We start from the raw sequence: 26,965 nt of genomic DNA on the forward strand, positions 1-26,965 counted from the left end.
CAGTTTCTCTTCGACCCAACCTGTCTTCTCCTGTCCCTTTCCTTTCCATAGTCGGTCCCGTGAGTCTGAGTAAACCCACAGCCAGCCACCCTCACACGCACTGCCCCTCGCCGGCCGCCGTCCAGCTTCCCGGCCACGGGTCTCCTCCCCCTCACCGCGCCTCGTTCTCGAAGCCGCCACGGGGGCGTGCCGCGCACGCGCACTGGGCCCCGCCGAGACCCCGCCCCGCCCCCTCGAGCGCGAGTAACGGCGCGAGGAAGTCCGAGTGCGGAGCGCTGCGGGACGGCGAACCAGTAGGTCGGGGCTCCGCGACGGCGGCCGGCGAGGGTCAGGCTTCCTCAGGAGGCAAGACGTGAGGGAGGGGTCTGGCCGGCGATTGGAAGGCCGCGCCCACGGGGAAGCCGGGGTCCTGTGAGGGGGTTGGGTCGCGCGCCTCAAGGCCAGACTTCCCACTTCGGGCCGACGCTAACAGAGCAGGGCCAGGGAGACGAGAGCCAGAGTTTTATTATTATTATTATTATTATTATTATTTTAAGCAAAAAGCACCACCCACACCTCTATCCACCCACTCCCACCCTCGAACACACACAGGGCGAGAGCAGACGAGGCCACGAAGTCGTGCAGGTCAGGGCAGGGATCGCCTCCGCCCCGGGGCAGGCGCTGACCTCGCCCTCGGGATCAAGTCCGATCAGGTCTCCCTCGGTCATTCATTCTTCTCTGGTTCTGGGAGCGTCCTGCTCGAGGCGAGCACGACCCCCATGGCACAGGGAAGGAGGGTCTGGGGGCCGGAGGAGCTCCTGGGCAGAGAGCAGGGTCAGCCTCCTCCGACACACAGTCATGCCCTCAGGGCGGCGTGGCCAGGGATCCAGGAGAGGCTGGTGGGTCCAGGTCACCGGCGATGCCCCCTTGAGAATCTGCCTGCAGCCCCCCAGGAGGTGACCTGGTGCCGGTGGGCTGCTCACGGTGGAGGCGAGGAATTCAACATGCTGTGCGTGTAGCTGGGAGAATCCACGTGTAGCTGGGAGAACCCACAGGCCTGGGGGAGGAGGAGGTATGGACCAGAAGGACGCACCAGCATCCGGGCTGCGTGCAGCAGGAGAAGCAGACTAGCAAACTCTGTGTAGAGACTTGAGGACGTGGTTGGAAATCCTACTGGAACGATGCAGTTGTCAGCAAAACGAAGTTGGAGAAGAGCTCAGGCTGTGAAGTGAAAACGAACACCAAAGGGCCCAAGTTAGCACTTTTAGGTGGGGCCTTTATGTCCCTAAGACCCAGGCATTTCCAGGGCCTGCAGTAGACAGATGTGGAAAATCAGAGCCTCTTGGAGCAGAGAGTAGCTTTGATGTCTAGGCTCTGCCACCCGACTGGCCCTGGCTGCTGTGCCTCTTCCAGCTAAGGGGTGGGCACTGCCGAAGCCAACAGAATCTTCCAGCCACGAGCTGCAGGTACAGCTGAGAAACTTTATGCAGGCTGCTTTCATGTAATCAGTGCAGCAGCCTTACAGAGTCACTGGGAAGTGAATTCCCATTATCATTACCTCAATCCCAGATCTGATGATGCCAGCCATCTCTTACCCAACGGGGAGGCTGTAGGGACCCTCAAGATCACGTGGTCATTCTTTCAAAGCATTGTGCTGAGCCTGGCAGACTTTCATAATTGGTCCAGCCCCAGGCTGGGCATGGGGAGGAGGGACAGAGCTCCATGTGGGGGGAGGTATCTCTCATTCTCTGACCTTCTTCCCTGGGAACCACTGAGTCAGGCAGTGGGCAGAACAGAACAAATGACTGACTTTTCCAGATGTCTATACAGTTCTTAAACTGGCTGCCAAATGAATGAATATCCAGGTGTAAGTCTGAGCAGCTGGGAGACTATCCCCCATTATGCTGGGCACACTGGGCACTTGGAATTCCATCCAAGTGTTTTCTCAGAAACATCCTGTCATTTGATGCATAGAATGTAAGCGTTTCCTGCTTGTAAATTCTCGCTTGTGTTTTAGTGTGAGGAGGGACCTAACCTTGTCTGCATTTGACAGTGTTCCACCAAGGGATCCTTGCATGCCTCTCATGTAATTTACTTGAGATCTATTGACACAAATTCTAGTTGGGGCTAGTTGGAAAATTAATCGTCTACTGCACTGGTTCCCAGCTCAGCAAAGCTTGATCAAGATGGAGCCTCAATCTCTCCCTCCCCTCAGATTTCTTTCTTTTTAAGATTTATTTATTTTTCTTGAAAAGGCTGAATTGGAGAGAAGGAGAGACACAACGATCTTCCATTAATTGGTTCACTCTGCAAGTGGCCACAACAACTAGAATTGAACTGATCTGAAGTGCAGGGTCCCAAGACTTTGGGCCATCCTCTACTGCTTTCCCAGGCCACAGCAGGGAGCTAGAAGAGAAGTGGAGCAGCCGGGACAAGAACCGGTGCCCATATGGGACCCTGGTGCATATAAGGCAAGGATTTAGCCACTGGACCATTGCACCAGGCCCTAGATTTCTTAAGTAAGATTTTCTGGAGGAAGTTCCAGAAATCTGTGTTCTTTCTCAAGCTTCCAGAATGTTCAGCCAGATTTGGAGACCACGGATGACCCCATCCTCCCTGTTTCACAAGCAGACAATCTGCAGCCCTGGAAGTGGGAGGAGCTTACCACAATCACACAGGAATATCAGTGCCTCTCTCTCTGATGAAGAGCTTTTGGCTGCAAGTGCCAAGACTTGGGTTCAAGGCCAGGCTCTACCAGTTATTACCCAGGGCAAGTCATGTCACCTCTCAGCATTTACCTCTTTACTGTAAAACTAATGCTACTGTTTTATGAAGACTCAAGAGAAGGAGGCATTGGGGCTGTTTTGTCTAGCTCCTTATTTTATGTACATGAAAGTTAAGAGCTGAGGCCGGCTGGTGATCACTCCCTGGGCCTTCTTGACAGTCAGGATCACACGATGTGGATGTTGGCTAACAGTCAAGTTCAATGGTTGCTGGATCTCAGGCCACCTGTCACCAAGATTTCCTCTGTCCCTGGTTCCAGGTTGGAATGGCCACGAGTTGGGGGAGCCTCTTGGAGGATGAGCAGCAGCTGGAAGAGCTAGCCCAGCAGGCTGTGGACCGGGCCCTGGCTGAGGGGGTGCTGCTAAGGACCTCACAGGACCCCACCTCCTCAGACGTAAGCCCCCACCCCCTAACCCTGCCCACTGCTCACCACCTGACTCCCGTCAGGTGTGGGGCAGCTCCTTTGGGTCAGAGAACACATTTCTTAGGCTTTTTCCCCCTCAGTAATTAAAATTGATCTCTAGAAACATGTAAAGTAAGTAAATGGACAGCATGCTAGGGTAAATCATATTTAAATTTGGGATTTGTAGTTAGGCAAATCATTTCACCATTCTGCTTTGCCGTTTCTTCCACTGTAGGAAAGGGAACCTAATGGGACCCTATCTCATCAGGTTGGTAAGAGAATTAAAGGGATCATTCGTTGAAAGCCCTTGTCCAGGGAGCTAATCACACTGCCTCCCTGAAAACTGGTTGTTGCTGTCACCTTTCAGGTCTTTGTGCTTTCTATGGATGTGGATGATATAGGTGGAAAATGTGGAATTTTTTTTTTAAGCAAACTGCATCCTCTGTTATTGCAATACATGTTTTGTTTTTCAGTGAATTGCCTCAAAATTCTTGCTAACACCTTCTATTAGGGCCAGCTTCACTCCAATGCAGATGATTCCTAGTGTGGATGTATGGCAGTGTAGCCCCCAGCCCTCATAGCTCTTGAGGTGATTTCTAATGTTTTTTGACAACCAATAATGCCTTATGCGTTGTCTGTGGAACGTGTTGTCTGTGTTTCTCCAGGGTTGATATAGAAAAGTAGAACTGCTGAGTTCCAACCTTGTCTTTGCAATAGCTTATCCTACAAAAAAGAAAAAAGGCAACTTTTCACATTTGTGATTAGCTAATACATTTTCGTGGTTCAAATTTCAAAGGTTACAAGCCTTTACAGTTTAACCATCCCTCCCACATTCTCAGTGGCCACCTGTGCCTTAGCATTCTTATGTGTCCACTCAGAGTTCACTTAATGAGTAAATATATGTGTGTTCCTTTCCCCTTTCCCCTGCTTTTACACTGGGAAGCAGGCTGGATAAGCTCTTCTGTGTCTTGCCTGCCTTTTTTTTTGCTTGTTTTTCTTTCTTTCTCTTTTTTTAAAAACAATGTTACCTCAAGACTTCAAATTAATCACTTATGAGCTGACAGCTTTTGTTTCCACCCAACCATATTTGTTTTTGTCCTTGTGTGTGTAAAACCTAGTCTGGTTCCATTAGGGGGTCCAAACTCACCAAGTAAATGAGAACAGTGGTCAATGGAGACAGAATGATGCTAGAGATATCTGTCTGTGGCTTTGCCAGAACTGCTTGGGTGTGGGGTGGGATATGAACCCAGATTTTATGAACTACTTATCTGAATCCAGGAGGAAGCATTTTCCCTTCCAAGCTTTTATTTCCTCTGTTAATCAATAGTATCATGTGTAGGTCCAATGCTTGGTATTTCTGGGAGTTAATGGAGTCCAGAAAAGGTACACTCTTCCATGTGATTTCTCATCCAGAGGAAAAGACAGAAAGTGAGCACGCGCATGCGTGTGTGTGTGTGGGTGTGGGTGTGTGGCGGGAGGTGGGTCATAGGAGGAGAACTTAAAGTCTTGACCATTTGCTGGGTCCTGGCTGGGCCCTGGTAGGCACAGAGGGCAGAGAAGGGAGTCATCCAGAGCAGCCCTGGCCTCATGACATAGCTAGAGAACTTACCAGAAGATATAACTTAACTAAGGTTGATTCTAGGAGGAAAAGTAGGCCATTCACCACATGAGCTAACGTTTATTATTTGCTGTATGCTTTGGAGCCACTGACTGCTATAACCCTCTTAACAACCCACTGGAAATCCTACCTCAGAGAGACAGAGTAGCTTGCCTGAGGTCAAGTCCAGAGTCTGTGCTCCCAACAGCCACACTTTGCTTTGTTGCCTCTGTGGGAGTACAGAATGAACCCTAAAAATGAAGTGAATATGGCATTTAATTAGACCTTAAAAGATAGAGGAACAGCAGAGCAGGGACCCAAAAGTCAGAAAAGACAAACATCATTCAAGAGGAGAATGCAGCTAAAAGGCAGGGCAGGCACACAGTGAGAAGTCAGGCCAGGCCAAAGGCAGATGCCCCAGAGACCTTCTGTTCCAGGCAGAGGAGGAATATGACCTTTATCCTGTAACTCAGGGCTGCAGGCCAGCCATATGCAGACCAAATAGTTGGCGCCTGCACTGTTCAGGAAGTTGTTAGTTTCTTCTTTATCTCTCTATCTATATTTATTTTTTTAATTTTGAATTTTTCAGTTATGTGGTACAATTTCGTATAGACTGGATTTCACCCCAAACTCCCACCCACCGACAGATTTTCCCCTGTTAGTTTCTTCTTTGGGGTTAGTAATATATGAACAGGGCACAGCGTCAAAGTGGGATTTGGTGTGGAGTCAGTCTCCTTCCTCCTCCTACTGGGTCCCCCCCCCCCCCCAGCAAGTGTTGTTAGTAGTTTTTTTTTTTTTTTCTCACAACAGAGTTTATAAAATCAAATCAGAGCTAACAATTCTTTTTATAATCGCAAAACTAAAACAAACAAACAAAAAACTACCTAAGTTGCTTAGAAAGTTAGATCATCTGGGAACTCTGGCCCACTCTCCTGCACAGCCACAGCTGACCAGGGCTGAGTGCTGACAGCCCTTTTTGGTGGGGCTCAGAGCATTCAGCTTGTCATACTTCCCATCACGCCCTGCTGTTGGGCCCACTGTGCAGCAGAATTCTGTTGTCATGCACACGCTGGTTTTTTTTTTCCCCCTCGTGGTAGAATAATGTTTTTTTGTGTTCCTGAGAAGACTGTGTGAGCCATTAGCCCATGACCCTCAGAGAAGAGCTCTCTGCTATGGGTCATAAATTCAAGGAGCTTATCAGTCCTGGATAGAAGGGCAGAGAGGGGAGCCTGAGCAGAAAAGCTCCTCTGGAGTTTTTCCAGCCGATTGGGACGTATTAGGGGAGGCCGAGTTCAGAGTGTGAAAGCCTCTGGAGTGGTGACACAAGACGTCGGGGGGATTAGGTCACCCCTTACATAATCAGTAATAATTATAAGAAAGGCTGAATGGAGCTTGCTCTCACACCCTTCCTCCTTGTGTCTTCAACACAGGAGAGTAACTTAAGAATTTTTTTTTAAGTATTTATTTATTTTTATTACAAAGTCAGATATACAAAGAGGAAGAGAGACAGAGAGGAAGATCTTCCGTCCAATTATTCACTCCCCAAGTGAGCGCAACGGCCGGCGCTGTCCCCATCCTAAGCCGAGAACCAGGAACCTCTTCCGGGTCTCCCACGTGGGTGCAGTGTCCCAAAGCTTTGGGCCGTCCTCGACTGCTTTCCCAGGCCACAAGCAGGGAGCTGGATGGGAAATGGAGCTGCCGGGATTAGAACCAGCGCCCATATGGGACCCTGGTGCGTTCAAGGCGTGGACTTTAGCCGCTAGGCCACGCCGCCAGGCCCAAGTAACTTAAGAATTTTAAAATGAGTTTATGTTCATTACCTGACCTATCTGTTTCTTAGAAAGTCAGAGTTTATGACCTTCTCATGTATGAAATTTCCCAAGGGAGCATTCTAGGGTACTTGTTGAAGCATTGATTATCATAGTAAATTAAATAAATAAGCAAGCCATGTAATTATTCATCAGTAGAAGGCTAGGGTCAGTATTTTTGATATATCCAAAGAATGGAGTACTGGGCAGTCATTTAAAAGAATAAGAATGTTTTAAATGTATGGAAAGCAGGGAATGTATCAGTATATGCATGGTATACATAAAGAGAAATAAATACAGAGAAATATATTTGCAGAATTTTACATATGCTTTCATCATTTTATACTTTTGAGTATAAAAATACTTGGAAAGATGTGTAAGACACAGAGCACCACTTACCACTGGGAGGAGAACTAGGAAACTATGGCAGGGTAGGAAGGAGGCACATTTCTTATTATATAGTCTGATGTGTCTTTTGAATTGTTTATCTGCTATTGTTATCTACTCAAAATAATCATGTTATTTAAGTATATAAGTGCAAAGTTATAACACCATAAATTCATACTACCATAATCCCCAAACACTGTTAACGCAAAGGTTGAACATAGGAATGCTTCATAATTCAGATCACAAAGTCTTTTACGATCTCTTACCCAAGTTCTAGTTCATTTATTTTTGGAAATCTCAGAAGGCATTTTCTCCTTCTAGACTGTCCTAGATGGCATTTGGATTTTCTGGCTGTATCAAAGTCCAAAGCACTCAGAATGCAGCCAACTCCCAGCCTGTTCACCTGAGTCACCATCTCTAGCTTTGGGATGAGGGCAGGGAGCCGTTTGTGACTTCTATTCAGAGTTCATGAATGCTTCCACCCTGCCGGTCCCACTCTCCAGAGGGCAAGTGGAGTAAGGTGTGCACTCCCAACATGAGCAGGATTCTGGGTTTATTATTAAACAGCTAGAAGAGAGACAGAGAGTTAATAACCATTCTGGTTCTAATTCCAGCACCACTTACTAGCTGAATATTATTTTGGACTTATTACTTAACCTCTCCGTCTCAAGTCCTTTATCTGTTATGTGTGAATAATATTAGTATCTTCTCTACAGGATTAAATAGTGAATCCATATAAACATTTTAGTAGCTGGGGCCAGCATTGTGGTGCATCAGGTTAAGCCACTGCTCCCAGTTCTTATATCCCATGTGAGTATGTTTTTTTCCTGGATGTTCCACTCCCAATCTAGCTTTCCTGGGAAAGCAGCAGATGAGTCAAGTGCTTGGGTTCCTGCATCCATCTATAGGAGAGACCTGGATGGAGCTCAGGCTCTTGGCTTCCGCCTGGGCCAGCCTTGGCTGTTGTGGCCATTTGAGGAATGAACCAGTGGGTGGTAGGTCTCTGTCTGCATCTCCCTTTGTCTCTCTGTAACTCTGCCTCTCAAATAAATAAATAAAATGAAGCAATCCTTTATAGTCAGTAAGTACTCTGTCATTCTCTTTGGGGCTTTTGTTTATTTTTTACTTTTTGTTTTTGCTGCTTAAAAAAAAATTGTTTAAACATTTAGTCTATTATCTTGAACTGCTTTCATTGATTTTTGGATGTTAACCCAGTCTTGAATCTGCAGAATAAGTTCCACTTGATCAGAGTCTGTACATCTTACTACGTTGCTGGATTCAATTTGTTAGTATTTTATAGAATTTTTTTTTAAAGATTTATTCATTTTATTACAGCCAGATATACACAGGGGAGGAGAGGCAGAGAGGAAGCTCTTCCGTCCAATGATTCACTCCCCAAGTGAGCCGCAACGGGCCGGTGCACGCCGATCCGAAGCCGGGAACCAGGAACCTCTTCCGGGTCTCCCACGCGGGTGCAGTGTCCCAGTGCATTGGGCCGTCCTCTACTGCTTTCCCAGGCCACAAGCAGGGAGCTGGATGGGAAGTGGAGCTGCCGGGATTAGAACCGGCGCCCATATGGGATCCCGGGGCTTTCAAGGCGAGGACTTTAGCCGCTAGGCCATGCCGCCGGGCCCTATAGAATATTTTTATATCTGTATTCATAAATGATATTGGAAATTCATTTTATTTTGAAAGCTAGAGAGAATGTGAGGCAGAATTAGAGATTTCTTATCATCTGTTTTATTCCCCCAAATGCTTTCAGCAACTGGGGCTGGGCCAAGCAAAGCTCCATCCAGGTCCTCTGCATGGGTGGTAGGAAGCCAGTCACCTAAACCATATGCTTGCTGCCTCCCAGGGTCTACAATAGCAGGAAGCATGGCTGGGACTTGAGCTAAGGCACACCAGTATAAAAGGTGAACATCTGAAGCGGTTGTCTTACGCACTGTGCCAAACGCCTGCCCCATCCTCTCTGTCTCTTAGGATGTAGAGATACACTGTCGCAGAAGTCTGGAAGCCCTCTCTCATCTCACCCTTTTCTCCCAAAGATGACCACTATTCTACTGTTGGTGTGCTCTCAAAAGATGTAGGCCAGACTTGCCATGGGGCTATGTTTGTAGCCCATTCAACAGGTGGTCTGCCCCTGCTCTCCTCTCTCTCCTTGATCAGGTGGTGAGCTATGCCCCATTCACGCTCTTCCCCTCACTGGTCCCCAGTGCCCTGCTGGAGCAGGCCTATGCTGTGCAGAAGGACTTCAACCTGCTGGTGGATGCTGTCAGCCAGAACTCTGCCTTCCTGGAGCAAACTCTGTCCAGGTACTGGGAGGTGGAGGTCTGGAAGGATGGGGGTTGCGGGCATGGTGGGAAGAAACTACTAAAATCAAGGCACAGAAGGACTGAGGAGCCTTGAGGCATAACAGTGCCATCTGACTTGGGGGGGTGGGGAAGGTAGACAGAAAGTCATCAGGTCCTGGCTCCACTGCGTATCTAGACAGCCTTGAGCAAGTACCTGTCCTACTGAAGGCCTCAGTTTCTTCATGTGAGATATAAGTTGGCTTCAGTTTGTAATCCCCTCCTGTGCTGATGTCCTGTGATTCCATGACCCATGACAACTGAAACTTCCATTTGAAATCACAGAAGGGCAGCCTAGTTTTGGAGGGAAACAGGAAATAGAGGAAGATTATTGGGTTTAAAGTCAGATTTTTCTATTTTTTCTCCTAAGCAGTGAGCCTTTCTTATCACCTCAAGTTTCTTACCTTGAGTGGGACAGAATGCAGACTGGAAACAAATGAGGAAATAAACTCTGAAATGACTCACCTCAGCCACCCCTCTCTGTCTCTTTTAGATCTTCCCTTTTTCCTTTTTTCTTATGATTTACTTATTGTCCCTGATGCAGTAGCCTAGTGACTAAAGTTCTCACCTTGGATGCACATGGATCCCAAATGGGCACTGGTTTGTGTCCCAGCGGCCCTGCTTCCCATACAGCTCGCTGATTTTGGACTGGGAAAGCAGTAAAGGATGGCCCAAAGCCTTTGCCCTGCACCCATGTAGGAGACCTGGAAGAAACTCCTAGCTCCTGGCTTTGGATTAGTTCAGCTCCGGCCGTTATGGCCACTTGGGGAGTGAATCAGCGGATGGAAGATCTTCCTCTCTGTCTCTCCTCCTCTCTGTATATCTGATTTTCAAATAAAAATAAATAAATCGGGCTTGGCAGCGTGGCCTAGTGGCTAAGGTCCTTGCCTTAATCCCATATGGCTGCTGGTCCTAATCCCGGCAGCTCCACTTCCTCTCTATCTCTCCTCCTCTCAGTATATCTGACTTTGTAATAAAAATAAAATAAATCTTTAAAAATAAATAAATAAATAAATAAATCTTTTAAAAAGATAAATCTTTAAAACAAATCTTTTAATCTTTTAAAATAAATCTTTAAAAATTTATTTATTTATTTGAAAGAGTTACACAGAAAGAAAACTTCCCATCTGCTGGTTTATTCCCCAAGTGCCAGCCATGGTCAGGGCTTAGTCAAGCCAGAATCGGGAGCCAGGAGCTTTATCCAGGGGCCCAAGCATTTGGGCCATCTTCTACTGCTTTTCCCAGTGACCTGGAGAGGATTCACCACAAATGGTGATAGTTCTCTGTGACCTTTAATGCCCCATGGAGCCTAGAATATGTTTTTGATTTTCTCTTCCAGCACCATCAAAAGGGACAACTTCACTGCTCGTCTCTTTGACATCCACAGGCAAGTCCTGAAAGAGGGTATTGCCCAGGTAAGTGTTCCCAACTGTACCTGCCCTTCCCATTTCTGTTTCTGTTGTTTGTTTTTTTTAACCAGAAGAATTTGGCCTAGATGCTGAGTTCTTGGGAGCCTGTCTCTCCCTGGTCTCCACTGGTGACCATTGTATACCCCAGAAAACCAATCTTGGGGTAACCAGAAGGATGGTCTCACTGGAACGGGGAGTGTTAGCTGATGCTGCTCATGTCAGTTCATGATATCTGTCTGCTCTGTGGCTGGACCCTTGGAGTCAGCCTGTGGGCAGATGTCCTCAACCTTCAGTTCTCTCCACAGACCGTGTTCCTGGGTCTGAACCGCTCAGACTATATGTTCCAGCGCAGCACAGATGGCTCCCCGGCCCTGAAACAGATAGAAATCAACACCATCTCTGCCAGCTTTGGGGGTCTGGCCTCCCGAACCCCAGCTGTACACCGGTACGTCCCTTGGGCAGCTGCAGGCACAACTACCAAGTGATAGTGACTGGGCCAGGGATTTTCCAACTGTGACTCTGCTGAGCTGGGTCGCCATACTCCCTCAGCTCCATCACACACACACACACACACACACACACACACACACACAGTATAGCTTCCACTTACAGTTAGATCTTTTTGTGTGTCAACAAGAGAAGAGACCTTGTGTCCCATCTAGTCCTGCTCTTTCATTATTTGAGTTAATGAGCCAGACAGAAGGAATAGTGTCTTTGAGGGTCCTGAAGTGAGGAAGAGTTGGAGTGTTTGAGGGCCTGAGAGGAAGCCCAAGTCCAGGGCTGAGGAATGTGGGGGTTTCTGTCTGAGAACCAGGCCCTATTGGTGGCCTCTAAGCAACAGGGGTGCTCAAGTTGCTGTGATTTCAGGTGGGCTGCAACAAGATTCCAAACAGCACTGTGGGCCCATCATGAGAGACTCCAGTTCACCGGGAGGCCGGGGTGGAGGGGGTGTAATCACAGCACCTCAGGGCCCATTTGGGTATGTACTGCGGGGGCCAAGATTAGGGCAGCCCAGCGCACCCAAAAGTGCATCTCCTAGGAGTGTGATGGTAGTAAGATGCTTTGAATGCTCGATTGATTCTCAGAGGGGGTCTTCCAGGCACATCTGGTGATTGAACAACCATCTCTCTTCCAACAGACATGTTCTCAATGTCCTGGGTAAGACTGGAGAAGCTGCCAAGATCCTCTCCAATAATCCCAGCCAAGGACTGGCCCTGGGGATCGCCACAGCCTGGGAGCTCTATGGCTGTGCCAGGTAGGGATGTGAGGAAGTGGTAATGGTATCCAGCCATGGCTTGAGCATTTGGGGGTGCAGCCACTTCGTTGCTTGATATCCTTAAGAGGGTTTTCTAGGAATATAAAATTATACCTTTAAGTGTAGGGTTTCTTTCTTAAATAGGCAATGCTGATGAGAATTTAAATTCTTCTTGGTGACAGGAGATAGTTGCTACGACACTTACCCATCATGCAGTAATGCAGTAGTGCCACCTACGGTTAGGAAGACTTGTGAAGCTCTGCTTGCCTGCACTAGTGGCTCTGCCAGACTTGATGTTCCCGTCCATTTTCTTCCATTTTCCTGTTCACGTCCCGATTTTCAGCGATTACTGTTTACTGCTGTCAGTAAACTTGCTTTTTGATGTGTTGTGGTTTGGGAAGCAAAGGATCCAGGTTACTATAATTGTGTCTAAAGAGAGGGTCAGGGCTTCTCTGACGAGCAATGCCAGTTTTTTGCTTTCTGCTTATTTCTCAACCATGTTCCAGGTGTATGAAGAGGCTAAGTAATCAACTTCGAAATAATTCCGGGAGCACTGTCTAATAGTCATTGCAGCGTTGATGTAGCTAGCATTTATGGGCCACAAAAAGCACTTACAAGTGCCACAGCATGTGCCTAAGTGATTGACAGGCAGGATCTGATAATTGCTATTCTTCTCCCCTACTTTACGGATGAGGAAACTGAGCTTCAGGAAAGTAAAATAAATTACCCAAGGTCAGTTGGCAAGTTGGTGGCAGAGCCCGGAGCCCACTGCTCTTCTGCACATGCATCTTGGAGTAGCAGTTTCACTCCCAGTTCTGGCTTCCTGATGGTGCTCAACTTGTGTGCCACAGTTGATGACTCAAGTAGTCGAGTTTCTTATCATCTGCATGCCAAACATCCATTGACTTCCCAGTCTTGGCATCTCCCTGTGCAGCCCTAACTTTTGAGGTCATTTGAGGAGTCAAACACCAGAGGGGAGATCTCTGTGTGTGTGTCATTCTGACTTTCAAAAAAAAAAAAGAATAAACTAAAAACTTGCATTGTTAATCATAATGTCACCCAGAGAGCCTCTTTGGGCTTGCTAAGTCTCCCTGAGCCCCAAAAAAGCCTTGAGCTGTGAGCACTTGCAAGTCATCAGTTATTCTGTTGAGTGGAACTTTTGGTGAGGTTGTATTTTAAGAGTGAAGCCAGGTTGGGCCCAGCAGCGTGGACTAACGGCTAAAGTCCTCGCCTTGAATGCCCCGGGATCCCATATGGGCGCCGGTTCTAATCCCGGCAGCTCCACTTCCCATCCAGCTCCCTGCTTGTGGCCTGGGAAAGCAGTTGAGGATGGCCCAAGGCTTTGGGACCCTGCACCCGCGTGGGAGACCTGGAAGAGGTTCCTGGTTCCTGGCATCGGACTGGCGCGCACCAGCCCATTGCGGCTCACTTGGGGAGTGAATCATCGGACGGAAGATCTTCCTCTCTGTCTCTCCTCCTCTCTGTATATCCGGCTTTCCAATAATAATAAAATCTTAAAAAAAAAAAAAAGAGTGAAGCCAGGGAGTGGGTCAGCTTGGGAGCTATTGACAGGCTAATGCTACATGGGTTCACACAGCAGGCTGTGAATAACATAGAAAGAAAGGTTTGTGTGCCCAGCCTCAGATGCTGCTGGGAAGGAGCTCTGTGACATCTTCACTGGAACTGGCTCTCTGCTCTGTGATGACTGGAAAGGCTCTTTAGCACATGACCTCGGCAAACCCTTTCTTTTCTCCTCATCTGGAACATAGGGTAATAGCACAAGGGTACTTCAAAAAAGGTCATGGAAAATGAAGTTTAAAAAGGAAATTGATTCTGCTATAAAAAATATTTGGAAATCCAAGTATAGTTTTTTGATGGTCTGCATTTCCCATGAGTGTTTAGAAGATCCCTCATAATACTTAAAAAGATGGTAGAGGGATTCTGAAACATGCTTTAAAAACTGTGTCTCATCATGTGATGCTTTTAGTAATAATAGAAATAGTTACCATTGGAAGGATCTAGTTTTATTTATTTTTTTTTAAGATTTTATTATTATTGGAAAGCTGGATATACAGAGAGGAGGAGAGACAGAGAGGAAGCTCTTCCATCCGATGATTCACTCCCCAAGTGAGCCGCAACAGGCCGGTGCTGTCCCGATCCGAAGCCGGGAACCAGGAACCTCTTCCGGGTCTCCCACGTGGGTGCAGGGTCCCAAAGCTTTGGGCCGTCCTCAACTGCTTTCCCAGGCCACAAGCAGGGAGCTGGATGGGAAGTGGAGCTGCCGGGATTAGAACCAGCGCCCATATGGGATCCCGGTGTGTTCAAGGCGAGGACTTTAGCCGCTAGGCCACGCTGCCGGGCCTGGATCTAGTTTTATTTTACACAAGAGCAAACAGATGCAGAAAAGGTGATTTACTTGCCTGAAGTCACACACTGGTAAATGTAGTTGTTGTGCCTCAAAAGTCTGAGTCTTCTCTGCTTTACAATTCTGCCACCCAGGGGTGCAGTCTCATAATATGGACTGGAAAACTGAGACTTGGCTGTTTGTAGAAAAGACACATTTTCATCAGTTATCTCATGCTTTTAAATATTTTTCTAAAACAAAGCTTGGAAAATGAATTAAGACTTCAATTAACTCATAGGACTTATGGTTAGATTGAGTAGAATAAGAAAAAGAGGTTCCTGATGAAAGCAATGAACTGTAAGGAATTTAATAACCTTTTTTTCTGGATTGAAAAAACAGAGCCCCCGGAAAGGAGCTAAGGATTCCTCCCCCAGCCACACACTTCCTGCCTTGGATGAGGACTTTCCTCATCCTGCACAGACTGCTCAACACTGAAGGCAGGAGGTAGAATATGAAAAAGCTTCCACTCTCTTTCACGTTATCTTTCAATCCAATTTTCTGAAGTCCCCTCGTATGTTTTCTGCTTCTGGCGCCAGCAATTTTGGACAGGTGGCAGGCTGACTTAATGAGCGAGAGCATGCAATTTCACTTTAACTTATAGCCTCCAGCCTTCCTCTGCCTGATCTTGGAAAAGGGCCAGCCTGGGCTGGGCGCCACTCTCCACCCCACACACCCACCCAGAGCAGAGTAGCTCAGGCTACAGAGAGTGACAGGCGCAGCCATTGGTCTTTAGGACTCTGTCAGGACACGATGGCTTCTGAGAGTTCCACCTCTAGTTTACCTTCGACATCATGCTTGAAGCCAAGATTCAGCTGAATGTCCTGTCTGACCTCATGAGATTTCAGGCAGAGTGAGGTGGGGGGCGTGCTGGGACCTGTATTTTGGCTAAGTGCAAGGAGTCAGGCAAGCAAAGTTTAGTCTAAGAGGTTCAGCTAAAGTAGGGAGAAGCAGACTCAGGTAAGAGACCAAATACAAGAGCTGAGGACCACACACTTAGATTCTTAGTCCTAGTCTAGGCTTTCAAGGTCCCAGCAAGAGGTCTCAGGCACACAGCAGTACAGATGCAGCAAAAATGGAGTTTGGTACTGCTAAGCATAGGCCCTAAGAGGCTACTGGGGAACTAGTCAATATTATTGTTAGGTTTTAAAACACACTTAAAGTTCTTACGTTGTTACATGCAGCTAATTCCCACAACCAAGTTCTCTTTTGCCGTAAGCCAAAAACACCAGACGCAATGAACTATTAGGAGGTTCTTATATTTCAAAAGGGTAGGAACGGAGTAGGGGTGGAGGGGGAGAGAACTAGAAGGGACACATCTCCTGTCATGGTGGCAGGATGGGGGCTGCCAGGGCAGGGGAAGGATAGAGGAGGGGAGAGAGGCAGGAGAAGGGGAAGAAAGGGAAGAGAATGTAAGGAAATGGAGCGGGAAGAAAAGGGGGCGCACGTGGAGGCTGGGAAGGGCGGAAGAGAACCGGAGGAGCACGTGTGGAGGCTCATTCACAAAACCCAGGTGAGCCTGCAAGGTGTGGGAGGGGCATGGGGAATTTGCTGGGAGGAATTGTGGGTGGGGCCCCAAGGGACTGCTGAGGAGATTATCTGAGCCACAGGTATGTGGGTGGGGACTAGGGGGAGAGGCCAGGAGAGATTAGGGGGTAAGATTCTGGGGTAGAACGTGAGGTTACACTTCATTGGTGGATAACCTGAACAGTGGGAATTTCACAAACAGTGGGGAGGGGAAGCAGGAAGCTGGGCCTGGTCCTAGATGTGATGTTCAAGTCACTCCTCCTCACACGTATCTTTGGTAGCTGAAAAGATCTTATCCAGTAGCCAGGCAGACAGGCTTTTCCTTCAGTCCTTGAGGTCTCCTTCTCCTTTAAGAAACACGTGAATGAACAGAGAAGCCAGATAAGTCCCAGAGATCTCAGAAACACAGTGGAACCAAATGGCCCCGGGTGATGTCTTCTTTGTAGTTGGCTCTGGATTTCTGTAGGATTCCATTTAGCTATTCTAATGTTTCTTTTTTCTTTTATGGATTTATTTTATTTATCTGAAAGGCAGAATTACACAGAGAAAGAGAATCTTCCATTGGCTGGTTCGCTCCTCAAATGGCTGCAATGGCCAGGGCTTGGCCAGCTGGAAGCCAGAGCCAAGAGCTTCATCCATGTGGTTGCAGGGGCCCAAAGACTTGAGCCATCTTCCACTACTTTTTAGGCACATTAACAGGGAACTGAATTAAAAGTGAAACAGCTGGGACTTGAACTGGTGCCCACACGGGATGCTGGCATTGCAGGTGGTGGCTTAAACTGCTATACCGCAATGCTGGCTCCCTCTTCTGTTTCACACAATACTCCCACTCTTACTATATGCTTTACAATCTGATCTTTAGCTTCTGAACACCAGCATTGTTCTTTAAAAAAAAAAACAATAGACAGAGGGGACTGGCACTGTGGCTCAACAGGTTGATCCTCCACCCCGTGGCGCCAACATCACACATAGGCAGCAGTTCATGTCCCAGTTGCCTCACTTATAGATTAGTCCTTCAAAAACAGTCATAAATCCATCATTCTGCTATTTAAGTGTATCCTGACATTGTAGACATGGACAATGGCAGAGAGTCCAGTATCTTATTCTCAAGATACATTCAATAGTTTCATTGGGAGTCCATCTTTGGTTTGTAAGTGGAAATGTACACTGCATTGTATCTTCACATCTGTATATGATAGTCTCTACTACACAGTTGCTATATCTTCCTTTATATAAAAAGCCATTAAAAAATCAAAAACAGAAAAATAGAAAATTTGCAACAACATGAAGTTAAATAACATGCTACTGAATGGAAAATGTGTCACTGAAAAAATAAAAAAGAAAAGCAAAGGCCTTCCTGAAGCAAATGATGCTATTGTGTGACCTGTGAGCGAGAAAATTAATAAGCAAAAAGTTTTTTTAAATGAATGAAAATAAAAACTAAAGTATCAGACCCCCTGAGATGTAGCAAAAACAGTATTAAAAGGACTATTGATCTCATATTTTGCATGAAGGTTGCCATATAACAGAACATATGATATTTATCCTTTTGGGATTGACTTGTTTCACTGAGCGTAATGATCTCTAGTTGAGACCATTTGGATGTAAATGGTAGAATTTCATTCTTTTTAATGACTGAGTAGTGGTGTTCCATGGAGTAGATGTACCACAGTTTGTTTCTTTCTTTTTTGTATCACAGTTTCTTTATCCACTCCTCTTGACAGGCACCTGGATTGTTTCCATGTCTTTGCTATTGTAGATTGTGTTGCTATAAATATAGGAGTACAGATCCCTTTCTCATATGCAGATTTCTGATCCAACTCTTTGTTTATGGCCTAGGAAAGCAGTGGAGGATGGCCCAAGTCCTTGGGGGATCTGCACCTGTGTGGGAGGACCAAAGGAGGCTCCTGACTCTCAACATCAGACCAGATCAGCTTTGGTTGTTGCTACCATTTAGAGAATGAACCAGTGGATGAAATACCTTCTCTCTCTCTCTCTCTCCTCTCTGTAGATCTGCCTTTCAAATAAAAATAAATAAAATTTTCAAAAAATTGTTTAAAATCCTTTTTAAAAAGATTTATTTTTATTTTATTTATTTTTATTTGAAAGGCTGATCTACAGTGAGAAAGAAAGACAGACAGAAAGATGTTTCATCTGCTAGTTCACTCTCCAAGTGGCCACAATGGATGGAGCTGAGCTAATCTGAAGCCAGGAGACAGGAGCCTCTTTTGGATTTCCCATGCAGGTGTAGGGTCCCAAAGCTTTGGGCTGCCCTTGACTGCTTTCCCAGGCCATAAACAAGAAGCTAGATGGGAAGTGGAGCAGCCGGTATACAGCGCCCAAATGTAATTCTGGTGTGTTCAAGGTGAGGACTTTAGCCATTAGCTACCATGCCAGACCCAAAATAAATAAATAAATCTTACCAAAAAAATAAATCTTACCAAAAAAAAAAAAAAAGGCAGACTATTCCTAGTACTTGACACCAGAAATGTTTCTGATTTGGGAATGTTAGCTGCATATATGTAATGAGATATCTTGGGGATGGAAACTCTAAACATGAAATTCATCTTATACACAAAGCTTGAAAGTAATGCTATACCATTTTTGAAATGTACCTGAGTTTTCCCCGTGACCTGTAATATGAGGCCAGGTGTGGAATTCTCCACTGTGGCATGATGTCAGTGCTAACAGGTTGGACTCGGGAGCATTTCAGATGTTAGATTTTTGGCTTAAGGAAACTCAACCTGAGGTCTCCAGTATTCCCACCGATTTATTCTTCCAGAAAGGTTGTACAATCATTGTTAACATTTTTGAAAAGGCTGTAAGTCTAAATTTTAGTTAGCACAGAAAAATCTACAATAGAGGAGAAGACATCTTACTTTTTCAAGCTTCCTGTTTTCAGGAATTCATGCATCTGTGCCTGAGGCCACCTTGAACGAGGGAACCTCTGCTCTTTCCAGGAAGCCCTGCTTTTGTTCTTGTTCTTGAAGAGGGTGGGATGAGGAAGGACAAGCCTCCAGGCTGCTGTGCTCTTTTCCAGTGCTGTGGTGCTACTGATTGCTCAAGAGAAGGAAAGGAACATATTTGACCAGCGAGCCATAGAAAATGAGCTATTGGCCAAGTAAGTGAAGAAAGGGGTTCAGAGCCCACAGGGCTAGGGAGGGCCCCTCACAACACAGCAGTCACTCCCTCTCATGCTTGGCTTGTCTTTCCCAGGAACATCCACGTGATCCGGCGAAGATTTGAGGATGTCTCTAAAAACGGGTCCCTGGACCAAGACCGAAGGCTGTTTATGTATGCATTTCTGAGGACCTAACTGGCAGCTGGTTTATGAAACTTACCCCATGCCACACACACACACACCTTCTACCCTTCTCTCCAATGGTCTTTAGATGTTATGTTACCTCTTCCTCACAGAAAGTTTTGGAGAAGGCCAGCCCTGCTCCTGTCAGAGCTATTCCCATTCTGGATAGAAGCCTTCTTAAAACTTACCGTGGCTTTCTTATGCCTCTGAGCTTCTAAGAGCTTTCCCATCCTCTTGATAGCTGGTCAGGTTAGGCAGGAAGAGGAGCAGACGGCCCTCTCCAGCCTGCTCAGCCTGAATCTGTGTTTCCCCACCACCAGGTGGCTTTAGTGTTACATACTTAGATAGCATCACAGCAAACCTATTTAGAACCAGAACCTTTTGGTTGTTAAAATTAAGAACTTGCATGGAATTTCACAATACCATTTACTAATTTTCAAAATGTGCTTTTATCATAACACAGTAAAAATAGCTCATTTGCTATCTAGATAAGCCAGACAGTAAGGGAAAGAATTTTTTTTAAAAAGATTTGTTTATTTTTATTGGAAAGGTGGATATACAAAGAGGAGGAGAGACAGAGAAGACGATCTTCCGTCCAATGATTCACTCCCTAAGTGACCGCAACGGCTGGTACTCGCTGATCCGAAACCAGGAGCCAGGAGCTCTTCCGGGTCTCCCACGCGGGTGAAGGGTCCCAAGGCTCTGGGCTGTCCTCAACTGCTTTCCCAGGCCACAAGCAGGGAGCTGGATGGGAAGCGGGGCCACCGGGATTAGAACTGGCGCCCATATGGGATCCCGGTGGTGCAAGGCGAGGACTTTAACCACTATGCCATCACGCTGGGCCCGGGAAAGAATTTTTAAAAGCTAGTCTGTCTCAGCTGGACTCATCATTTTGTACCTCCCCCACTATTTAAAAAAAAAAAAAAAAAAAAAAAGCTTTGCCCAGCTTCAGCCACTAGGTTTGTCAGGTATCTCTGCTGATCAGTGGCTCTCTGCCCACATCTTTTGTGAACTTACAATATGACTGTGGTTCCCTTCTCGTTTTCCTCTGGCCCTCGTTGCATGGCTGTAGGTCTGGGATACTCTGAAGCACTGCAGCATTCCACGAAGCCTTCGTGTCTAGTGCTGGTAGTGTCCTGAGTGCCTCCCTCCCCACATTCCAGTCACCCCTGGCCAGGCTCCTCCTGTGGACTGACTTTCAGAACATCCGGATCTATATCCTAGAATAGATTGAACCACTGAGTGTATTGGTTATATTTTAACACAATAACCTTCTTTATGCTATGTTCTAGGGATGGCCAGGAAGTCGCCGTGGTTTACTTCCGGGATGGCTATATGCCCAGTCAGTATAGTTCACAGGTTGGTATTTTCTGTTAGGCCATTCTTTGCCTCCTGGAACCCTCCAGAGCCCCAGACTCAACTCTGGCGTCCCAACAAGCTGGGGTTTGCCCCTGAGTCTTAGCTGCAGTTCTTCCTCGGGGAACTTGCTTCGGGCACCTCCGATCCTCCTGCAGTCCCTTGCTACCTGTCATTGTACAAACTCACTCTTCTCCAGCCTCTGAATCCTCAGGAATCCAAGTGCTTTAGCCACCTGCATCGTTTCCAGAGACTTGCTGGTAAATATTTAACACTATCTTCCTGGAGGGATGAAGTGCCCCTGTGTATTTAGCATGTGCTGATTTCAGCACTCTCACCATGGCTGGTCTCAGGCTGTCCAGCTTAAGGTGTCTGTGCACAGGGGTGGGAAGAGATAGGCTCTTGCTATGATGCAGTCCAGTTATGGCACTGGCCATTTTCCTCCTTTTCTCTCTTCATCTGAGTCAGAAAGTTTTTTATCACCTACACATTCATGTTAATGGTAATAATGGTATCACCTTATCTTTCTATGCTACCTTATAGCTTGAGAATTACTGTCCACATCCATTATTTCATTTAGCTCTTACAACCACCCCTCGAGATGTATAATTATCCCCATTATGCAGATGGAGAAACAAAAGTTTGAGAGATGAAAAGACTTATCTCTTGTCCATAGGAAATTCCCAGGCTTTCTGATTCTCAAGCCAGTGGTATCCCAGGATACCATTCTTCTCCAGTATCCACTACATGGAGAAGCTAGGAAGCCCTGCCTTCATTTGGGAGAAGGTAAAGCAGGAAATCAGTTAGGAACTACTGTGGGCAGTGAACTGGGGTCGTGGGGGTCATGAGTCTGATGCTCCTTGTGTGACTCAGGGCAGGTGAACAACCCTTTCTGGGTCTTGGTTTTGACAGACCAGAGGAAGCTCCTGGCAGGCCTGTGCTTCATCCAGGATCTCTCCCAGGATTAAACTCTGTGAGGGATAGTAGCTTGAGCAGAAGGTCCTTTCCCCTAGAGAAGTGGTTGATAATGGGAACATGCTGAGTAGAGGAGAAGAGTTTGATCCAAGTGTCAGGATAGGGGACTGGGCCAAGGGCCAAGGAAAGCTTAGAGAGATGAGGGTGAGCTGACCAGGAAGGAAAGTGGTGTGAGGAGGTGGGATGTTGTCAGGAAATTTAGCAGCTCAAACTAGACTTAGAACATAGAGCTTGAACTAGCAAATTTAGTGACTTGTTGGAGGACCTCTGCTCACCTTTGCTCTCCCTCCTTCTGATATTATGGAATTTTTTTGTGGTTTAATCTCCAATATTCTGTATACCTGTCTTTCTACCTGAAACTCTTATAGCAGTTAGGTAGCTGGGGTTATTCGTGAATAACAGGTGAAAGTAATGTAGGTGGATCAATTCAAACAGCACCATCAACTGGGTACAGGGGTTGTTCCTCAGACCTGCTGTGGGCAAGTTGTCATGGTGTAGAGCCAAGGCCAGACTGTCTCCCTAGTGCCTGAGAGCAGGGAAGCAGAGCTGCAAGGCTTGATCCGCTACTGTTTCCCACGTGTTATATCTTGAGCGTCTGGCACAAGGAGTCATCCTGTTCTGATGAACATGCATGCCTTTTGCCCTCACTATTTTGTTAGCCTGAGTACCCTTTCTCCATTGAGTCTCACATGGCAGACTCTACCTGTCCTTTAGGACCCCACTCAGATTTCACTCCATTTGGCCACACAATTACATATATACTGGGCACCTCCAGAGAGCCAGGCACTGTATTAGACCTGGGGAACACAACAGAAAGTGGGGCAGGCAGCAAGTATCCTCACAGAATTCACAGTCTTGTCAGAGAGATGGACATCAGAAAGTGAACAAAAACGGAAAAACGTGTTCTTTTTCCAGTGGGGGGTAGCTGCTTTGGATACAACAGCAATGGAACAAATTATGGGGAAATCCACATTAAATAAAAGGTTAGGGAAGGCTTCTCAAGATGATGACTGAGTCTTATAGATGAAGAACATACAGTCATCCATGTGAGAGCCGGAAGGAAGAGAATCTTACACCACAGGACAAGCAGCACTTGAGGTTTGAGTGTTTGAGGAATGCTAGGCCTCTGACCAGAAGGTGGGAGACAGGAGGACGGGCAGCAGCATGGAATGAGGTTGAAAGACAAGAGCCAGGTCCTGCTAGGCTTTCCAGGCCACAGGAAGGAGTTGGATTTTACTTGGAGAACAATGGGAAGCTGAGCTCCCAAACAAGCCCCTCCCCACCTTCAAAGCTCACCAATTTTTCTATATCCTTCCGTACACCTTTTTTCATTTTTCCCTTTTAGTATCAGATTTAGTACTAGATTGACTTCCACTAAGGGAAAAATACCGCAGATTTGGGGGTGGGGGGGAAAGATTGTCCCTGCTTCACAGGGATGGTGCAATAACCCTGCAGATGATGACCTGATATAAAGCACAATGCTTGGCACCTGGTGAATGCTCAGTAAAGGTCAGCTGACATGAAAGGAAGTAGAATTCCTTCTGCCTTCTTCCCTCCATAGAACTGGGAAGCACGCCTGCTGCTGGAGAAGTCACGTGCTGCCAAGTGCCCAGACATTGCCACACAGCTGGCTGGGACAAAGAAGGTGCAACAGGAGCTGAGCAGGGTGGGCGTGCTGGAGGAGTTGCTGCCTGGCCAGCCAGAGGCTGTGGCTCGTCTTCGCGCTACCTTTGCTGGCCTCTACTCACTGGACATGGTGTGTGAGCAGCCCCTTTGTGTGGTGGCAGGGGATTCCTCCTGCTTTGGGGAGATGGAGGCCTGCACTGTGGCTGGCCCTGTGACTTGGGTGTCATGTTCTGGAGAATTCTTGGAGTCTTGTGGGGAGGGGCCTAGTCTCAGGATGGGGATGGAATCCATTATAAGCTCCCTCAGTGGAGGCAAAGATGAAGATGGTATTCACAGGACAGAGAATACCGGTACTCACTTTTCATGCCACATGTGGCGGAGCCCTGGGTTGCCAGTTAAAGACCTATTCTCATTGCATTTGCTGCTGCAAGGGGATTGTTGGAAGTCATCTCCAGATAGAAGTGCCTGTATGAGTTTATGACTGTTCTTCTTTTTGCTGCTGGGCATGTGCAGCGAGGCCCCCAGCAGTTGTCCCTATATTTTTTTGGAATGCTGTGATTGTTCTCTCTTCTCTCTTCTCCTACCAGGGTGAAGAAGGGGACCGGGCCATTGCTGAGGCCCTCGCTGCCCCTAGCCAGTTTGTGCTAAAGCCCCAGAGAGAGGGCGGAGGTAAGTCCACAGTACTGCTCTATGAAAGAGGCCAGCAAGCTGTCACCAGTGCTCACTGCTACTTTATAAAAGCACAGTTCCAGGCGTGGAGGAGATAAGAGGGAGTAACATAGGCCCACCCTAGACAGTGTCCACCACGATCCTGTGACTGTGTGCTGAGATCATAGGGGAATCTGATTAACCAATATTGGAGAATTTGGACAAGTTTACACTGAGGTGCTTCTGGGGATGGTGGGAAAATGGGTGGAGGAAATTTAGTTATATGTCTTCCCTCCTGGTTTTAACTCCTTAAGGACAGGGATCATGCCTGCCTCACAGACCCAGCAGAGATGGTTTGTAGGGTGATTAGGGCTTCCCTAATAGAAAAAGGAAGAGGAATAGTATTCCACACAGAAGAAATAGCTTCAGTCTGAGGTACTGACCCACAAAAGCATGGTAGATTTGGAGGTTAATGAGAAACCACTGAGGCTATAGTAGGAGATAGGAGGAAACAGGAAATGGTGGTTTGGGACCTGACTACTAAGGACATTGACTATGTGTTAGGATGTTACATTTTATCCCAGGATAGTGGGACACCATTAGGGTGCTTTAAGGAGGGAACTGACGCTTGATTGAACAGGGTTCAAGTGCCTGGCAGTAGGAGAGAGCTTGTAAAAGTCACGCTGCAGGAGATGCCCTGGAATGAAGAGACATGTCAGTGGCTGAGAGATGAGGGAGGAAGCAGAGACTGTTGTCCAAAAGACCAGCCCAGCATAGAGGCCAGGTTAGGGCTAGGGCTGCGACTGTGGCGCACAGACTGGTGACACATGCCTGAGTGAGTGACAGGTAATGGAGAGGGAAGAGTTAACTATGACCCAGGAATGCCTTCTGCTGACTTAAAGGAATGTGTTCTGTTGGAGTTTTTGGGGGGGAGATTTTGGGGACATTCCTATGATCTCTAGAGCAGGAAACTTGAATTAAAAAAGATTTGGAGGTTAACAGTTTAACAGGGTATAGACAAGAGCCCTGGGAATGGAAAAGAGTTTACCCCAGCAAAAAAAAAAAAAAAAGACATGGAGGAGGAAGTAAGGGAAGAGGCCTGATTCCCAGGGAGCCCCAACATTTGAGGAGCCAGTAAAGGAGGCTGAGAAGGAACAGCCATAGACAGGTACAAGATGGTATGCTAGACGTTGTTTCTCCTCAGCAACCAGCTATGCTCTGGTGACAGGAACTGAAGCTTCTGACTTCCTTACATGGCCCCAGAAATGAAGGCTTGGGCTGGAGGAAGTGGGCAGAGTGTCCAAGGTGACTGACCTGAATTGCAGGTAACAACCTATATGGAGAAGAAATGGTACAGGCATTGGTGCGGCTGAAGGACAGTGAAGAGAGAGCCTCCTACATCCTCATGGAGAAGATTGAGCCTGAGCCTTTTGGGAATTGCCTGCTTCGGCCTGGCCGTCCCACCCATGTGGTGCAGTGCATCTCAGAGCTGGGCATCTTTGGAGTCTACGTCAGGTGAGCCAGTCAAGAAGAACTTCACTACCTCCTTGCAAGTGTGTCAGCCCAGTGATCCCTGAAGGAACACTGGAAAGAATCAGACATTCTAGGCTTCTGTTCCAATTCTGCCAATCCCTATTATTGTCACCTGTTTCATATCTATTAAAAAATATAAGGCCAAGGACCCAAGACATACCTCATCTCACAGGGCTAATCAAATGCAGCCAGATGGAAATGACATTGCACTTGCAAAGGAAATAAAGGAAATCCCAAGTAGTACCAAGAGGATTTTAGAAAATCTGATAATACAAGACTAGAAGGAGACTTCAGGAAAGAAAAGAATTTGGATTTAACTCCAGGGAAATGGGCCAACTAGAGGAGAGACTCAGTGGTTTAAAGGATTGAGTAACCCCTGGGTTTGGAGTTGAGCACTAGAAATCAGAAGGGAGGAAGGCATGCGATTTCGTAAGAAACATTTATTGGCCCCTCATACCACTTCCTGCAAAATGCACACATCAAGGTCAAGACAACGTAGGAATACCGGATCTCACCATGCTGTCTACCCAAATCTGACCTCTACAGCCTCCCCAATATAACCACTTGCAGGCTCTCTGTTTTCTATTTCCCTTCAACCACCACCACTATTAGAGCTACCTTAAGACGGAGGCAGAGATGGAATTCATAGCTAGGAATATGAAATGTAAGTCTAGCATCACACTAAGTACTTTTCTGCTTTATTTATTCCTTATGACAATGCAAAATAAAGAATATTTTCTCTAAGAAAATTGTTACTTTAAAATACTATGGAGTTTGCTCAAAGATGAAGAGCTAGTAATTTCCAGGCTAGGATGCAAATGGAAATATGACTCGTAAATCCTAACACTTTGTTGGATGTCATCAATGACATATGTCTTGCCTGCTTAGGACCAGGAAAGGTCCTGGATTTGAGGGCTGGAGTCAAGTGACGTATCTCTGTCCTGTTTCTATAGGCAGGGACAGACACTTGTGATGAACAAGCATGTGGGGCATCTACTTCGAACCAAAGCCATCGAGCATGCAGATGGTGGTGTGGCAGCAGGAGTGGCAGTCCTGGACAACCCGTACCCTGTGTGAGGACACAGACTGACCAGCCTGGACTTTGCTGAAGAGATCCTCCATCCCCTCACTTGTCATTCCTCTCCTAGCCTTCCCCCACCCCCACCTTGGGAAGTGTCTTCTTAAGACATCTGAGGTCTTCAGGGAAGGGGAAATGCTGGTACCTTCCCCAACTTCTCCTTTTAAGAACCAGAAAAGATTTGTTCTCTTAGGTGAGCTTAGGTGAGATCTAGAGGCTTTAACATGCTTGGGGTGTGAGAAGTTAAAGCTGCTTTGAGATAAAGGTGACTGCTGTGGCCCTTCTGGTTTTGCCCCTTGTCAAACTTTCCAACGACAGCCAGTGCCTGACCTGGAATGGGACCAGGCTGTAGGAGGAGGAGAGTTGAGGGACAACGCCTTTTCCTGACTCTGCCTTAAATAAAACTACATTGCTGAACTACATTGCTGGTTCAATGACTGCTTGCTTTGTGTGCAGTAGGGAGCAGCTGAAATCTAAATCAGCCCAATGAAGATGGATTGGGAAGCAGGGGAAGTTACAGGGCTATAATTAGGATCTACCTCAACCT

The 26,965-nt window shown here is 46.8% G+C and overlaps 1 protein-coding gene across 5 annotated transcripts; it reads left to right on the top strand.

Annotated features, from left to right (window-relative positions):
* The first annotated feature begins 227 nt into the window (after window positions 1–227).
* Window positions 228–26,846, top strand: GSS (glutathione synthetase). 5 transcript variants are annotated; one of them, XM_058679456.1, is made up of 13 exons: window positions 228–293; window positions 3,023–3,157; window positions 9,125–9,270; window positions 10,646–10,721; window positions 11,021–11,160; window positions 11,854–11,970; window positions 18,939–19,019; window positions 19,115–19,192; window positions 20,495–20,561; window positions 23,095–23,289; window positions 23,747–23,828; window positions 25,133–25,322; window positions 26,294–26,846. In XM_058679456.1, the coding sequence occupies exons 2-13, from the start codon at window positions 3,029–3,031 to the stop codon at window positions 26,415–26,417; spliced, it is 1,425 nt and encodes a 474-aa protein (XP_058535439.1). In that variant the 5' UTR covers window positions 228–293; window positions 3,023–3,028; the 3' UTR covers window positions 26,418–26,846. The 5 variants fall into 5 exon arrangements, with proteins under 5 accessions (XP_058535439.1, XP_058535437.1, XP_058535440.1 ...); XM_058679454.1 differs by having other exon boundaries at window positions 260–327; XM_058679457.1 differs by having other exon boundaries at window positions 276–297.
* Window positions 26,847–26,965: the final 119 nt, after the last annotated feature.

Source organism: Ochotona princeps, chromosome 22, assembly GCF_030435755.1.
Source record: "Ochotona princeps isolate mOchPri1 chromosome 22, mOchPri1.hap1, whole genome shotgun sequence".
Lineage (NCBI taxonomy): Eukaryota > Metazoa > Chordata > Mammalia > Lagomorpha > Ochotonidae > Ochotona > Ochotona princeps.

Coding starts and splice junctions, on each gene's coding strand:
- GSS (XM_058679456.1), top strand. CDS start 3,029: ATGGCCACGAGTTGGGGGAGCCTCTTGGAGGATGAGCAGCAGCTGGAA. Junction 10,722..11,020: donor TGAAAGAGGGTATTGCCCAG/GTAAGTGTTCCC, acceptor TTCTCTCCACAG/ACCGTGTTCCTGGGTCTGAA. Junction 19,020..19,114: donor GAAAATGAGCTATTGGCCAA/GTAAGTGAAGAA, acceptor TGTCTTTCCCAG/GAACATCCACGTGATCCGGC.